A 16,489-nucleotide genomic window follows, 5' to 3' on the forward strand; every position below is an offset into this window, starting at 1 on the left:
TCACTGCAAAGAAGCTGGCCATGTTCACTGATTGTAACAGAAGATACTTATATATACTGTCATATCAGTCATACGCTTGCCCAGACCCTCTGTGTAATGGAATCTGCAGTGATAAGTATTCTCTGTTTCCACCACATCCTCTATCTATTTGTAATTTCTCCTTCTAGCAAAACCCGAATGCATTTAAGAGAGAGCTGCCTCCTTATCAGAAAAGGACTGAAACACTGCAATAATTCTACAGTCTGTCACAAAACAGTGCAAACAACTCCCACTATAGGGCAGAGGTGTTAGATGCCCACCCGAGGGTTGGGAAGTAGTTTCTCAGGCTGGGGTGAAGCGGTGTAGCTTCTGCTAACGCTTGTGTGCAGTATGGTCACAAAGGTTTCCGGTTTAAGGCCACCTTTTGGCAGGTATTTTGAACAACATTTACTTGAGAAATGCTACACAATAGGCCTGCATAAGGGCATGATTCAAGGGACAGTTCTGGGTTGGTCAAATATACACAGACAGTGGTGGATAAAGGGGGTAATTTAGCAGGAAGTATTCATAAATGTTTTCAGGCATCCATCTTTTTAAATAAAAGACCTGGGCATGCTGGTTGTTTATATTTTAACTCCAAGATTTCTGGAGCAGCCAGATTAGCTAGCTTGAAGAAATGGGTAAAAAAAAGTGTAGTTTCGATTCCTCCTGGGTGCTGTCAACTGCTGTTAACTGCTTTCATGATTCATTTTGGGTCCTTTCTGGTGTTTGCATATTGTGAAGTGTTTTATTTCATGAGGTTGTTTAGCTCACTCACTCGATGACTAATACTGCCATAAAGGATGGCAGAGAAGAGGAGATGGAAGAGAACAGAGTGCAGCAAAGAAAGCTCATGAAAGTCTAGGATTGAATGTGATTGACAGTATGGAGTGAGATGAGTGGGATAAAGATAGCATGGGTTGAATTGCTCCTCAAATTGTCCTGGATTGTTGGGAATGATATACACCAGCTGAGACACTTATTCCTAATGTTGTGTCATATAGTGCAGAGCCTGACCATGCCAGTGCTTTATATGAGCTGGAGGACACAGGTGCCAGTGTGCACCCTCCCAAATTGATGGAAGATGTTACAGATAATGAGGTAAGAATCCAATTGTGAATGGTGCATTCCAAATTGGAGGGGAAAAGAGAGACAGTTGGTAATTATGACTTTAAAAAATACAATGCCAAGGCATTTCCACAGCAAACCCTCCCAATTCAAAAGCATCCCAATTTGAAATGAAATGTGCCATGGTCATTATTCCTCAATCAACCCATTCATCCTACTGTGCTTTCATTTACAGATCTACCAATGAGGTCGCACATATCACTTTTAACACATGAAGGGCTTCATTGTTGAAAAGCTGGTAAAATCTGACTAATATGTAATTTCTCTACATGGAGCAATATATGTAATGCTTCTCATTGGCTACATCTAACACCTCTGGCAAAGGAATGAAAGTTATATACGTTGGTATAAACCATTGTAGATTGAAGTAGCTTTAAGAGAAGTTGTACTGTGACACAACACAAGTTCACTGATGTAAAGTGCATTTCTCCCATTATAAGACCACGCCATGACACAAGTGCATTTTGTTTTTGTTTTTTTAACAGTGAATATCACTCTTTTTGACAAAAGCATTAGGCATATTAATTTATATCAGCGATAGGTGGCTGGTAAGGTATAAACATTGTTAGAACAAAAAGCTTTTTAAAGTGAAATGTGGAGTAATTAAGATGCAGTGCCACCCCGTGGGGGCCTGTTCATAAATAATGGGCTGTGGATGCGTTTGGAAACACGTGCGGCTCCTTTCTGAAGTGCACAGTTTGCGTCGCTCTCAGGAATCCGAAGCCAAATGACTGTGCATAAATCCAGCGGGCACCAAGCGAGAGAATCCGAAGAATGAAAATCGAAAAAGACCGACAGCACTACGGTGCCATTAAATATGTGCTCGTGTGTACGTGTTTGCATGTGTGCGTGTGGACGGAGGATGTGTCAGCACACTCTCTCCGGCTCAAGCACGCACTTTCACAACCAGATGTGTCCTCTCCTGTTAAAATTGTGCCATATGGGAAAAGCCGAGTGGGAAATCTCACCGGAGAGTTTCTCTTACTTTTACTGTAAGACAGCCAAAGGACTCTGAAGAATGACTACAGAATGTCTTTTTTTCAGAAGTGTCCATTAGCTTTGAGGGAGTGCTGCGAGTATCTAGATTTCTGCTAAAGAGAAAAAGACAGAAAGTAAACATTCACAGTTTAAACGAGTTCCAATGGATATAATGTACTCTGTCAGTATAAAAAAGTTTATAGGAGTTGACTTGGGAATTGATACGGAATTTTGCAGTCTTAAAATGTAGGGGGCAAGGCGCACATATATATTTAATCAAACTGTACAATACTTCATGGATTCCCACCTGGTGTTTAGGAGAACCATGGCTTGCATTTGATGGAGCCAGAATTGGTATGGGTTCTAGTGAAGATGCCATTTGTTCCTTAGAAATTGAGAGGCAGAGAATCCAGGCTCAGAGAGCTGGTTGTGCTTAGTTTAGACTTGAAGTAATTATGGTCCTCTAATGATAATCCTCATTTAAAGTGTATCTCTGATCATAACATGACTGACAAACCCAAGCAGCACACCCCATCTAATTTACCTCTGTTTACAGATTAAAATCACTTTTAGTTATGGATAGGTTTGGCCTCAGAATAACATAGCCATAATGGCTGCCATAATGCTTAACATGTGTTAACATTGCCAATGACCAGTATAAGCATATCTCAGAATAACCATTATACTAAAGGCCTTTTTTGTCCTCTGCTGACAAAACAATTTTCATGTAATTGATTGGCCCATTAACATCTATGGTATATACAGATGTGCAGATAAATCTTTTTTTCTGAACACTTTTGTCTCAAATCATCTCAGATGAACACACACAGGCAAACTCAGAATCCCTGAGCTCACTGCATTCTCCATATGATTTCCATATTGCTAATGGAACAGCTTTCCACAAGCTTGGCATGATATAAAATATAAGACATAACATAAACACATTAAAGCATTGTATTTGGCCAAGGTCATCTGCAGAAGAGGTACCACTTGAAATGCATAGTTGTGCCATTTTGTACTGGGAAAAAACGAGGAAATAAATTGTAATCACATTTCAAAGTCATTGGATCTTCCATAAGCATTTTGGTTTGTCTTATGCATTTCAGTAGGCGCAGGTTCTGAAACTGATTCCATGTGAAGCCAAGTGACGTAGAGCATAACGAAACAATTGATATCAGATGAAGGGCATTACCGTTAATAATGATATGTTTTCATTCCAAAACATACTTGGAAATAAACCATTTCATGCTGCTTTAAATGGAGATTGTACACTATCTCATTGTCATCTGCTGAGCACAATTGCCAAATGCCTATGAAGTACTGAAAACCCATTTCCTGTTATACTAAAAGTCTGATCTAAGGGTCTATACATTTTAAAAGAGCAAAGTATATAGGATCATCAAAATCCTTGCCTGACCATGTAGAAGACTTATTGTTATTTTTCTTTCTCAAGAATAATTGTCCACTACAGGAAACAAAACCAATGGACCAAAACCAAAGCCAAAGAAAATGGCGAGCATTGTTGGGCTGAATGGCCTGTTCTCGTCGTTATATCATGTTATGTTATGTTAAGGAACAATACTTACCATGTCAGTAGAAGCCAAGACAATAAATATCAGTAGTTTTAAATCAACGGGCTGTCCTTAAAATGTTTGTTTTAGCCACTTACCAAAAAGACACTTTAACTTAATTTTGAGCATTGATTATGAGAGCACGGTAAATGGAAAGGTAATGGAAAGCCCTCAGATATGTATCAAAATATTTTTTTGGAGTAATTGACATAAATCATCTTCAATGTGTACTACCCCATCAAAGTGGCAAATCGTTTTTGGGATTACATAAGCTTGTGTGTCATTAACTGCCTGAAAGGGAACCACTTTCAGCTTTTGGCTCGAATCCAGACTTAGGGTTCTGTGAAGGGGGGGGCAGGAAAAATTATATACAAATCAGCGGTCTGCGTATATTTTTCAGGCAGCCCTGTTTATTTGTTTAAGCACGTTCCCCAAGGGTTTCGTGGGTCTGGAGCCCAAGAGCCTGTCACTCTTTCTCACATGTGCCGGGGATTTGTACCGGATCCGTGACGCGGTCCTGTCAGGACCTTCTGAGGTGTGCCTGCTCGCCCGCGCGTGTATCCACCAGCAGGCAGAGTCGCGCTGCCGGGCACGCGTGAGCGGGCGCCGGGGAGGGCGACGGCGGGGGAGGGGGCTGCCACCAGAACGAGGGCTTGGGGGTCAGGGACGGGTGGCTCCAGGAGCACTGCCGCATATTTTGTGGGATGCCAGACGTTTTCATGTGTCTCCCCTCCTCTTTGGTGACCCCGCCACCTCCATCAGCATGTCAGCCAGTGCCAGGGCTTCAGAGCAGAAAGTTGCCGGATTGCCTCCAGAAGTGAGTTTTTGTTAGAATGCCGTTAGGGGGTTGGAGTCAATCAAGAGGGAACTTGAGCTTATTGTCAACATGCTTTCAATATTTTTGGGCACAGTGGTATGTTAAATATGTAAAATGCAAGTTTTTTTTCTTTTTTGCTTCAGACCACTGTCTTTCTCCGCAGGGAGCTTTGAGCAACCTCTTCTTGGAATACTCACCAAACATATCCTTGTTTCCTGGTAATATTTTTTCTGGATGCCTGCAACTATTACATGGACTTTGAGATGCAAAATACACAGAGGGAGACAGAGCAAAGAAATGCTCTGTGGGAACAAAAAGGATTTGCACCAGTGGTCTCAACCCTCCATGGTCCTGTGGTTCTTAATTGATCTGAACCCTTTATTTCGCAACTAATTCAACAACAGAGCTTGGATGTCAGTTGACAGGTTGCAGCTGAAGGTGCCACAGTATTTGGAATGTGGGAAGAGACATTCAAGACCTGCAGGACCACATCCCCACTGGAAGGCCAAAGTTATCTTCCAACAATTGGCCAATAGAAATTAGGCTGAAGTGAAGTACACATAAGGAATCTACCCCTTTGTTTTGAGACTGGGGTAGGTGTGGGGGTTGACTGGGGAAGCAGGATGTTGGGAGTATTGATCAGGGTAGGGCAAATTCCACCACCCCCTATGCTCATAGTGGAACAGACAGGGCAGAATGGTGCAGAATGGTGCAGAGTGTACAATGTGCAATCCCCTGCTAAAATTATACACGCCCACAGGCATAACAGAGAATATTTGGCAGGGAACACGTCCAATGCAATGCTAAAACTGCCTGATTTGTCCCCTCCAAAAATCATTTCCCGAGTCGAATTTCCTCTTCGGGACTTCAGTGGGACTAGAAGCCTCTCTGCACGAGAGTCTGCCTTGCATTCACATTGCTGTAAATCACATTGATTTAACCTAAGATGCTGTTATCTTTAATCTGTAATCATGTGTGGCTGGGTTCCCACAGACAAGTGGCTTTGCCCCAACACCAAATAAACCTCATTACAGTCTACAGAGAGCCAGAGAACAGGAGGCCCCGGGCCAGGCAGAAGGGTGTGCGGGTCCACTTACACAGCACTGTTCGTTTTATGGCCTGCTCGTTTTCGTTATCAGAGAGAGCGGAAGTTCCCAAATTTGGAACACCATTTGGAATCATTTCCAGGAAAGCACTGCCAAAATGTCAACTGCTATTTTAACTACACTGTTGTACTTTTCCACATTATTCTTCTTACACCATGCAGTATTGAGAAATATTTGTGATACAGAACACTGCCTAACGTAGAATATTTAATGTGGCAGCCCACTTATGTAGTTTTTTCTCTCGGGCGCCACACATATATTCTTGTACATCCTACAATTACGGAAATACATTAGTGCTCAGAAAATCCAATGGACAGACCCCAAATCATGCTGGTTCACAATTCTAGAATGAAAACACTACAGCAATAGTGTACATGTGATAAATGTGTTGCAGTGTGTGTGCTGTGGTTTGGTAGCCAAGGGAGAACACAACATTTTTCTGATGTGTTTAATTTTTTCTAGAAAATGGAGAAAAAAAGGCAAACAGTATATGTTTTACAAATCTCAGTACATGCAGTGAAACCAGTACCAAAGCAAAAGTATAAATCACGACTACAAAGACAAAATTGCATTTAAAAATGAAAGGTTTTTAAAGAAACCAGCATTAAAGAAAATTACATCTGATAAAAATTCTACTTACAATATTTTGGAACAGTCATTTGACTAAAATGGTCTGTAGCTAACAGTTTTTCAAGTTTGGTTAAAGTTTCAACATGCCTGTTGCTTGAAAAAATAAATACTGACCTGCAAAAAAACAAAATTGATACGGTTAAAAAATGATCTTTAAAAGTCAATGTGACGAGAGTTAATGAATATGTTAAACTATGATTTAAATGCCTAAAATGAATTTTATAAAGCCTTAATACTTTTGACTTGCTGTGATTCTTAGCAAAATATCCACGTACATTTTCCTAACATATTTAAAGTGATTTTCACAAAACCTCCCATTGTGTTATGTTAAACTCCACTGCAGAGCTTATGTGTTCCAGTGTATGCACATAAGGAAGGGTCACCCCTCCTGTGGACTAGCACTCAGTTCCTGGTTTAATTGATTTCAAACATAATGTCCCATTTTTTGAGAGCAGCAAAGAAAAAAAAACTGTTTTTAGAAAATTACATTTGGTAATGTCAAACTTAAAGGCAAACGCTAATATGAAGTGTCATTACAGATGGGGGTATAATAGATATATTATATTTACACAGCTGCCTATGCATGCAATTTATTATTATTTTTTTTAAAAAGAAGCTTTTGGCTCTGCATGAACCTCAGAGGATCTGAAATCATTTGGAGAAACAAGACATTGAGTCTGGGACAGTACTCCTGCGCTACGGCCCCAGACAGCCCCGGAAAAGCACACAGAATTCTTGCGTCCTGACTAAATTGTGTGGCAGCACAAATATGGCGCAGCTGACACTGCGGTGCGCAGTGGTCAGAGCCCTGGACTGGACCTGGAGCCATGGGATCAAACCTCGGATGAGATACTGTTGTTGCACTCTTGGGTGATGCACTTTCACTTCAATAGCCCCAGTAAAAACCCAACTGTGGAAATGAGCCACAAAATGCATACAAAACAAAACAAATGAAATAATTTTTCAAGTCGCCCTGGATAAGGGTGTCTGGTGAGTAAACAAATAATGTCACATCATGAAAATGTTCTTGTGCTCGCTTGGAGCTCTCTGCCACCATGGCCAAATAGCTTTGTGTAAGATTTATATAAGATTTCAAAGGGTTTCTTTGGTTACTGGAAACTTCAGCTTGAATTTAATGAATACTGAATATAAAACTGATTGGGTGGGAACACAATGGAGTAAATAGACTTCTATGTAAGGCATTTGTTTTTTACTGTGACGTTTTATTTTATAATTGTATAGACCATCCATAGGCACCCACAACACTGTCTATTGTTTATTACACCCATGTAGTAGGGGGTAATGCTTTGAGATAATCTGTTAAAATGTTTATTTCAATGCTCTACTGTCTTAAATTATAATTAACAATTTCATCAAGCAAGAGGGCAAGAGGGGAGCACCGATCCTCTTTTGGTACATAAATATTTATACTGTCTTTTAAGTTTCAAATTATATTCAAGTTCATATATATATATATATATATATATATATATATATATATATATATATATATATATATATAGTACAAATATTATTGGAGCTATCCATCATGGCTGCTTCAACTGCTTCACTGCAAATCCCCACTATCACAAAACATAAAATGAAGCAGTTTGACATGGTTCTTTTCTTTGATGGAAACTTAAGGAAAAACTTTGCCAGTAAACATGTTTTTTCTGTGGAGATGCATTCCCAAAAGAATCAGAGGTTACGAAATATTGATCAGAATAACAAAGTTTAGGATTTCTGCTTTTCACCATTTCATGGTCCTCAGAGATTTCCAGAAGATCGCTCTTGTATGATAAATTACAGTTAATACCAGCAGACCTTGCTAACTTTTTTGAATGGAAAAAATATATCACAACTTTTCCAGTGTTAAATCAAGAAAATCTATATGCTTGCTTGAAAACTGTGCTAAGCTTAAAGAGCTATCATTCACTCCTCAGTATTTGCAGAGTTCAGAAAGAGTGCGATAATTTACGGTCTTCATTTCCCACACCACTTCTCGCTGGGCGCATCACAGTTTTCAGTGGAACCAGTATTGCTGTAAATTGGAAAAACAGGAATGCATTTGCTTCTTTAGGTTATCTTCGTTCTTTTGGTTATCTTCTTTTTTTCAGTTTCCACCCTTGGCAGCAGTGCAATAGATGACTCACAGGTGTCATGGTCACACAGTCAGGGCATTGTGGTCCATCTCAATGGATGGCTTGTTCCCGTGATCTCCTTTGAGTCACAGCTTTTGTTTGGTTGTGACAGGTAAGCTGAGTCTTTGTAGAGCTACTGTTATATGTCGGATTTCAGGTGGTGAGGTGTGGGGTGATCGTGGATTCCAACAGATGCATTTGGGTCAAAGGCGGGCCAGGAACTCACAGTTTGATGTTCTGTTGTGGAGGGGGGTCACACTTGAAGGTCACAGGTAAGAGGTCAGGAGGGGGCAGGGGGTGCTGCCGTTGGCTGGGTCACAGGTAGGTGGTGGCCTCGCGGTTCTCCCTCTCTTTGGCCTGTGCCATGGCCACGTTGATGTACTGCAGCCATTCTTCGGCGTGCTTCTCATCCTGCGCTTTAAGGACGTACGTCTTGCTGTCGGTGAAGATCTCGAAGGCCCGCGGCAGGCTGCGGTCGCGCCTCTTCTTCGCCACCACCTTCACGCTCTGCACCTTGCTCAGCTCGATGGGGCTGTCATCCAACTCCTCCTTCTGCAGGGAAAGGAGGAAGTGGGATGGAAACAGGAGGACTGCAAAGCAGGGATGCTTTAAAACAGGCTTGTCAAAACTCCACTGATGGCCCGATGATGTCTCCCCGCCCCCCACCCCAGTGTTCTGGTTATTTTTCTATGTAAGCCATAATGTTATAAAATACAGGTATGATAGATTCCTGTGAGATGCTATGTCAGTGTTTTACTCTGCATGGAAGCCGCATCTATCTACTTTTGTTAGGTCTGATGGCTTAGAACTATTTCCATGTTAAAATCTGAGCCCCTTGACCCCAGCCAACATTTTACCAGGCACCTCCAAAGACCAAACTGTATCCTGTATCCTGTTAGCCTTTAGTGTGGGCTCATTATGGTATACTCTTACATTCAGACTGGCTACAGAAGAGTTGAAAGACACCAAGACCTTGTCACAGAAGGGGGGTATAGGGCAGAGGGGTTTAAAGGAGGGGGGGGGGGGGGCAGTTCATGTTGGTGGGAATGGGAGGGGAGACAGGGGAGTGGGGGTCTCGCTGAAACTGCACATGCAGGCTTTGCTGATGTGCCAAACAGCCCTGAAGGTAGACTGGCGCAGGCCACTGTCTGGTCTCAATTACGAAGAGAGCCCAAAAAAAGACAAAGGGCTGGAAACCATGGAGACAGAGTGAGGCTTTTCCCCGGCCGGTGGAGTTCAGGGGCACCAGGAAGATTAAAGCTCGGCCACATCAGGAGTCAGTCGGACACAAAGTGGCGGTTTTTACGGGAAGGAAAACCGTCAACCAATCACCCCGGCAGAGGGAGAGGGATGCTTGGCCAAGTGGAGGACTGCGATATGTATCGGGTTGTACTGGCTGTGGTGGGAGCACAGGGGTGCCCCTTCGTTTTGGTGGTAATTCTTCATCTCTGTAAATATCTCCCTAAAGCCCTAAAAGAATGTGAAGCCCTCAATCCATAAAATCTCTCATTTTCTTGACCAATGCACAGTTCTCAGAAGATTGGTTCACTTCTTACTCTAAAGATTGTTTAAAAAACATGATTTTGTTTAACAACGAAGACCCTTTGTTCTGCTAAGTGAAATGACCATTATGACCCTCTCCGGCATTTTAAAAACAGACACGGCTATATAGACAGTTTTTATATTGAACAATAAAATAGTGTAATGTATCTAATTTCCTTGTGTGGTGAGCCATGAGAAGAAATAGTTATTATGATAGCTGGAATGTTTTGCTGTGTTTGGCAAGGTACCAGGGTGCACTGGTGCCTAGCTAACCTCAACTTAGCCTGTTTTCCTCCAGGTGGTTTGACTGAACATTTTCTCTTGCACAATAGCTTTAGATTTGGAGGCTAAATGACCTCAGACTAAATTTATAGTGAGCTGCCATCAATGGCCTCGGTTACATATACAATGCTTATTCATCATTCTTTTTTTCGCTGCTTTTGGATGTTGATTTTTATCCAACATTTTAAAACACAATGACTCATGTTGTTTCTGCAATTGAATTTTGGCCGTAGGAATTCCCCAAAGATCTTTACCGGGACCAACATTATTACGTTTAGCTGCAGCTAATCCCCTGGAGAAAAATGATGCCTTATCGGGAGATGAGGTTTCCATTATTCCACAGACACCCATCCTGATTCAATTACAAAGAGCCAAAGAGCAATGGTATATATTATATAGTATAGGGTGTTGTTGAGGACAAGGGTTGAAAACACTTTCTTTCATGTGCTCCTCAGAGAGCAAAATGTATACCTACTGATTTTCCTTTTCGGAAGAGGAGCTGGTTGCTGGCCAAGGTGAAGTAACGTGTTTTCCAGCGTTTGATGAACTTCCACCGCACCTGTTTCTCCTTCAGCTTGCCCTCGATCAATGGCTGGCCTTCTTGGTTCACAACTAAAAGTAGGAGGAATATATTTTTTCAAATGAGAAAGAACTGGGAAAATGGCACTTGTCCAAAATGATGACAATACAAGCGTTGTTCATTTCTTCAAAAAGTTTACATAAAAAAACGGCAACCTAAATGTATGTGTTGCTTAAGCATATGCACTGACACACAAAAAAGGCACGCCCAACACATCAAAGTGACACGCAAGTCACAATATCTCAGTTACATCTGGGCCTCCATCCCCCCTACCCCATAGCCCGGTCTGCCACAGGGAACAGAGAGGAACTGAGTCACTGAATGCCCTGTGCTGATGCATCCTGTCCACTCACACCCACCACTGGGCCCCTGCCACCTCCATCTCCTTGAGCTCTCCAACCCCCCCTGCACCAAAAACAAAACATCGCCCTGCAGCCCACAGCGAAGAGTTAATGACCATTACGAAACTGCAGGAAAAGGACCAAATCTCCTTCACATTATTTACTACCCCAGCGAGGCCCAGAGTGCACTGCAATGCGCCTGTCACTTCCGATTTTAGATAATAAGCCCCCTGTTTCCTTTTTCACATTGGTTTGGCATGCTGGGCCTAAATCTGGGTGCAGTTTGCTTTTTGGAGAGCTCTGGTACTAACTGTTGCCAATTAAACAGGAAATAATGCACAGAGAGCTATTGTCCTGGTTGAAGTCTCATCTTCTACTGCCCTTTCATCCTCTGGGATTAACTATGAAAAGGCCCTGTCCATCTGTCCATAACTGCTGCCAGTTAGTGATTACTGCAAAGCTGCATGATTAATTTCTGACTGTGAACTGGATTGCACAGCAAAACCTAATAACATTAATCAAACTCCTTAATAATGAGCACAGCATTATTGATTTATAAAGAACTTATAAACAGAGGTTGTGCTTTTTGTGACCCACCGCTTTCATTTGAACATGTTATCACAATATTAATGTTAAAAGTGATGTTTTGTGGAGGCTGCAGGAGCAGGTCTCAGACAGCCACAGCAGACCATGACTAGTCCACAGTAATCCACCAGGCCAAGCTCCAATGAGATAGCCCAGGCTTCCTTTCCCTCTCCCTCATACTCCGCGAGCACGACCTGGCTGTCGGTTAGCGTCGACCAGTAGCCCGTGTTTCGTGTGAAAATTGCCTTTGACATTATTCATGTGAGAGTACAAGTCACTGTGATGTGTTGTACGCCACGGAGCTGGAGGAATGTTGGGCTGGGCAGCGTTACACGTGTGGACCCATTCCCTGGCTTCCACAGGCACGGGCCGGTTTTAGCGCTCACGTGGGGGCGTGTGCGCCAAGGTCCCGCGGGGTGCACCAGCACACAGAGCTATTAACAGCAAACGCATGCCAAGCGCTTTTACACATGACATCATTCACTCGCCTCTCTTGGAATGTACGGCAACGTCGGACACGCGTCCTGTAACATTCATTCTCTTTTTATTTTTTTATGATGGCGATTAAAATCAAGACCGCGGACCTCATATCGCTCTGACGCTCAGACCACTGCTCTGCACTGCAGCCCGTGACCCTCAGGTCCAGAGCCCAGGGCTCTAACCACTACTCCGTATTGCGACTCTTTTTATTGTGCGCCTGTGAGGATCAGAAACTTTCCACAGCATGAAACAGCAGCTCATTTAAACCTGTCACATTCCACATCATCCCTGTCTCCCTCACCTTGTAAAAACCACAATGAAGCACGCAGCATCTTTGAACGGAATGAAAGCCAGACCCCTTCCTGGGCTGTTTACATAACGTGATCCTAGGCTTTGAGTGTTCTCACAACAACTGTGTCCAAAGGGAACAGGAACATTTGCTACTTTTGGAAGGCAAATAAATTGTACAAATGGCCATAGACTTCCACAAACGCAGCATGCGTCCAAGGTTTCTTACACTTTCAGAACCATGGGGTAGAAAGAGGTCAGGATTGGATGGTATATTTTTTTGCAGATTGAGGAGTATTTTTCGAAACTTCTGGAAACCGGGGAATACATTCTGCTGTTAATGCAACAGTGTAAACAGTGGGAGCAACAAAGAATATTCCAAGCCCTGCAGAGACAAATCAAGTCCTGTACAACTTCTATATGACGTATCAGATCCTGCACAGTATCTAACAGGAAAAGTTCAGCTTGTTCATGCTTGGTTGGAAGGAATTCAACAATCTGTCAAAAAACTCTAGGGGCGCTGGTTTCTAGAGAGATTTGGGGAAGGGGCGGTGATGGGGGACTTGTCTTTGGGGGTGGGGGGGGAGGATGTAATTGAATGTTGAGCACATGTTCAGAAGGTCCTGCTGACGCCCATGTGAACATGTGAAAAGTGACAGCTCCTATTTTTTAATTCATCTTATGGCTCCCCTGTGGGCTCTTCTGTGTTCTGGTCACTCCATAGAAGAGTGCCGATCCTAAGGGCAATTGAAGGAAATCTACACAGATGCAGACACACACACACACACGCACACACACACTCACAAGTTCGGTCGGCTTCACACACAGGGGTGCGAGTTGCCACGATAATTTCCTGAAGCCAAGATGTTTTCCAAGCAGTGAGGAACTGTTCCAGGAGACAGAACAATGATTGACTATGTGAGACTAAGGCGTCACGTCCTGGGCATTTTAAACATGGCGAGGGGCAACTTTAATAACATTTCTTTATGTAAACGGAAGGAAACTGAGGCAGGGAAAGAGTTGAACCACAAACTGTTGCTTTGCTCCCTTCTTGTCTAGGAGACACTGACACTGATTGGTGATTGGTATTCAATACATCAAGAACTGAACATTGATCCGACCTTAGTACATCTAAAAGGAATGCAAGCAGCCAAAATCAACAGCAGCAGCAAAGCTAGGCTCTGAGTGGCATTATACAAATTACTTTTGTCCACGCTCTTGATTACTAGAACAAACAAGCCAATTCATTGAATTACACAAGCTGTATTTCTTAATGATTTAAGGCCTTTACTCAGTCTTCTGATTAAATGTCAATCTCTCTTAATCATTTTTTGGGTCTATTCATAAAGGTGCCCATATTTAACTTAATATCCAGTGCATTGCAGTTTACTTTGTCAGTTCAAGATACAACTCAATTGGACCTGACACTACAGGGTTTCACTCAGTCATGAATGTACCGTATGCAAACATCAAGACATTGTTTATAACACAGTTGATTCAAGGGCTTCCTGCCCTGCTCATCTAGCCCTTTGAATCAATTTTCTGTTTATAATACCAAAAACATTACATACACAGACTCCTCCAGGCCTCTACCAGTTTAGGACCAAGGGAGCTGTCTCAATAATCAATTTGAATCAGCAAACCGTAAATGTAAATGTCATGATGACAGGAAAAGTAGCTTTAATGATTAACTCCTGTTTTCGTAGTTAAAATGGCACTTCTATTCCTGCGTTGGCAGTAGTTTTTACATTCTTTAAAAAAAATTATTAGTGCACTAATAAATTGTTTTGCATCAGAGACTTCTGTTGAGTTCACAACAACAAAATTCCATTCTCATTATGAAGATCATTGTTCATCTTCAGAGGAAGCTTTCACCAATCCATCAGCCAAATGAACTGACTAGGTCTGGGTTAACATAATGTGGATTATTGACTTCTGGGCCAAAGCAGACCCTGAATCATCAAAAGAAAACACTTCCAGGCTTTCATAGGTGTAGATTATTATTTCGTAATAACCATTTTATTGTGCTGCACCTAAAGGGATTTGGTTTCACTGCTCTACTTTTTTAATAGTCCATTTGTAAAAGGAGTTAAGGAACAGACATACATCTAGCCCCTCTATCTCTTCAGCCAGGGCTTAGGTGAGATGTCCAGGTCTCCAGCTCCCGATGGACCACTTAATTGTGCACTTCTGGTCAAACCCTACACTTCCCCAGGGAGGCGGAGCCAGAGAGCAAATGAAGGGCTCGCCTGTGAATCACACACCAGGGCCAATACTTTATAACCGTGTCTCGAATGCCAACTCAGCAGTTTTTTCTCAGCATCTTAGCAAAGACAAAATGTCCTTTATGAAGTCACCTAAAGGTTCCCAGCACGCTCCACATTACTCAGCGCCATTGCTGTTGACTGTGGCTTTTACTGATGTTCTTGAGCAATTAAGAACATTTTTCAGTCTACAGCAGGGGAATGAGAAGTGTGAAGGTCAAGCCAGTAAAGAGTCTGACAGATGGGATAAAAGTAGGAGTAAATGGATCAAAAGGTATTTTGAAAATGATCTAGATTTTCACCTTCTAGCTTCAAATTAAATAAACAATTTTTGTAGTGGTTTGTATGTGTAAATATCGTCTTATCTACTGCTTGTATTTTTGCGTAGACTGCGCTGTTGCTGTTCTCGTTTGTGTTAGTATTAATCAGTTTAACCTTCAGGGTCCAAGTTGAACTGTGCGGTTGTTCCCTGCACTTGGAACGGTACTTCTCTCTAGGGTTTTCGACACACTTGTTCCTGGTTATGGTTATACACTTTATTGTACGTCGCTCTGGATAAGAGCCTCTGCCAAATGCCTGTAATGTAATGTAATATATATGCTGGTTGTTGATTGGGATTGAACCAACAATATTCAGAGCTTAATCTTGGCATTTTTACTTTACTTTGTGATTAGAGCAACGGTCATACTTTGTGGTGATTAGAGAGTGGGTTGTGATGTTTGTGCTTGATGATTAGAGAGTGGATTGTGATGTTTGTGCTTGATGATTAGAGAGTGGGTTGTCATGTTTGTGCTTGGTTAGAGAGTGGATCACACTTCTCATGCCTCCTCCAAGGTAACTGCACCTAGTAAATAGGAATGACAGCAAACCCATCTGTGTTGAAGAAACCAATAAAGAACAGTATTCCAAGATAGCAACCCCAGTACAGAGCCTGTCCCAATGATACATATTGGTTTATAGGAAAGCCATATAACATGTGCTCAGAAAAAAACCCTAACTGAGAATTTCCACATAGTGTAATACACTGAAGTCTTATTAGCATTAAGTGAATTTTTAGTGTTAATTTTAAGTTTGTTGGGTCAGTCTAATTAATGATTTTTTAATTAGACTGACCCAATTAGACTGTTTGTGTCCAGCTTTCTTATGTAATTTGATATCTCACACAGTAAAGCATGTTGGCAGCAGTCTTTAAGTGTGCTTTGTGCACAATGTGCGTGGGTGGTGGCTGCTGGGATTTGTGGGGCTTGGTAACCAGCCAACTCTAACAGTCAAGGCAAAGGCTTGCAAATCTTATGCCTGCAAATGACGCACTTGACAGCCTTTATACAGTGCCGTGAAAAAGTATTTGCACAATTCTACAATTCATCAAGTCTGCAAGATGGACTTTCACGCGAGTCCACTTTGGTGCAGACTTAACCAGACTTTGCCAGTGGGATTACCAAAAATTTATAGCAATAAGGATGTGAGGCAGTAAGGAAGCAATGCCAAAAGCAAAAAACAAGAAAATAATATTAAAAGCATGGTGGGAAAACAACCGAGGGAGGTCTTCCAATGCAAATAGTACATAATTCATAGAACCTAAATCTATTTTGCAGACTTTGATTTATTTATTTTTTATTTATAATTTATTAGCGGTCATGTTCACCAAGACGAGTGAGGTCTGAATTCCAGTCTCATTAGCAGATAGCTGAAAAGACGCTAAATTAAAGTTTCGAGTTGTCTAGTCAATGTCCTGACT

The 16,489-nt window shown here is 42.0% G+C and overlaps 1 protein-coding gene across 2 annotated transcripts in view; it reads right to left on the reverse strand.

The window, feature by feature from the left end:
* Positions 1-6,052: 6,052 nt before the first annotated feature.
* The window catches only part of veph1 (ventricular zone expressed PH domain-containing 1), a 66,143-nt gene continuing 55,706 nt past the window's right edge, over positions 6,053-16,489 (reverse strand). For both annotated transcript variants that reach the window (XM_064302632.1, XM_064302631.1), the window contains exons 13-14: positions 10,689-10,825; positions 6,053-8,941 (exon numbers count right to left, since the gene is read on the reverse strand). In XM_064302632.1, coding sequence (XP_064158702.1) covers positions 8,705-8,941; positions 10,689-10,825 — 374 coding nt within the window. In that variant the 3' untranslated portion in view covers positions 6,053-8,704. The remainder of the gene's footprint in view (positions 8,942-10,688; positions 10,826-16,489) is intronic.

Source organism: Anguilla rostrata, chromosome 12 (assembly GCF_018555375.3).
Source record: "Anguilla rostrata isolate EN2019 chromosome 12, ASM1855537v3, whole genome shotgun sequence".
Classification (NCBI taxonomy): domain Eukaryota; kingdom Metazoa; phylum Chordata; class Actinopteri; order Anguilliformes; family Anguillidae; genus Anguilla; species Anguilla rostrata.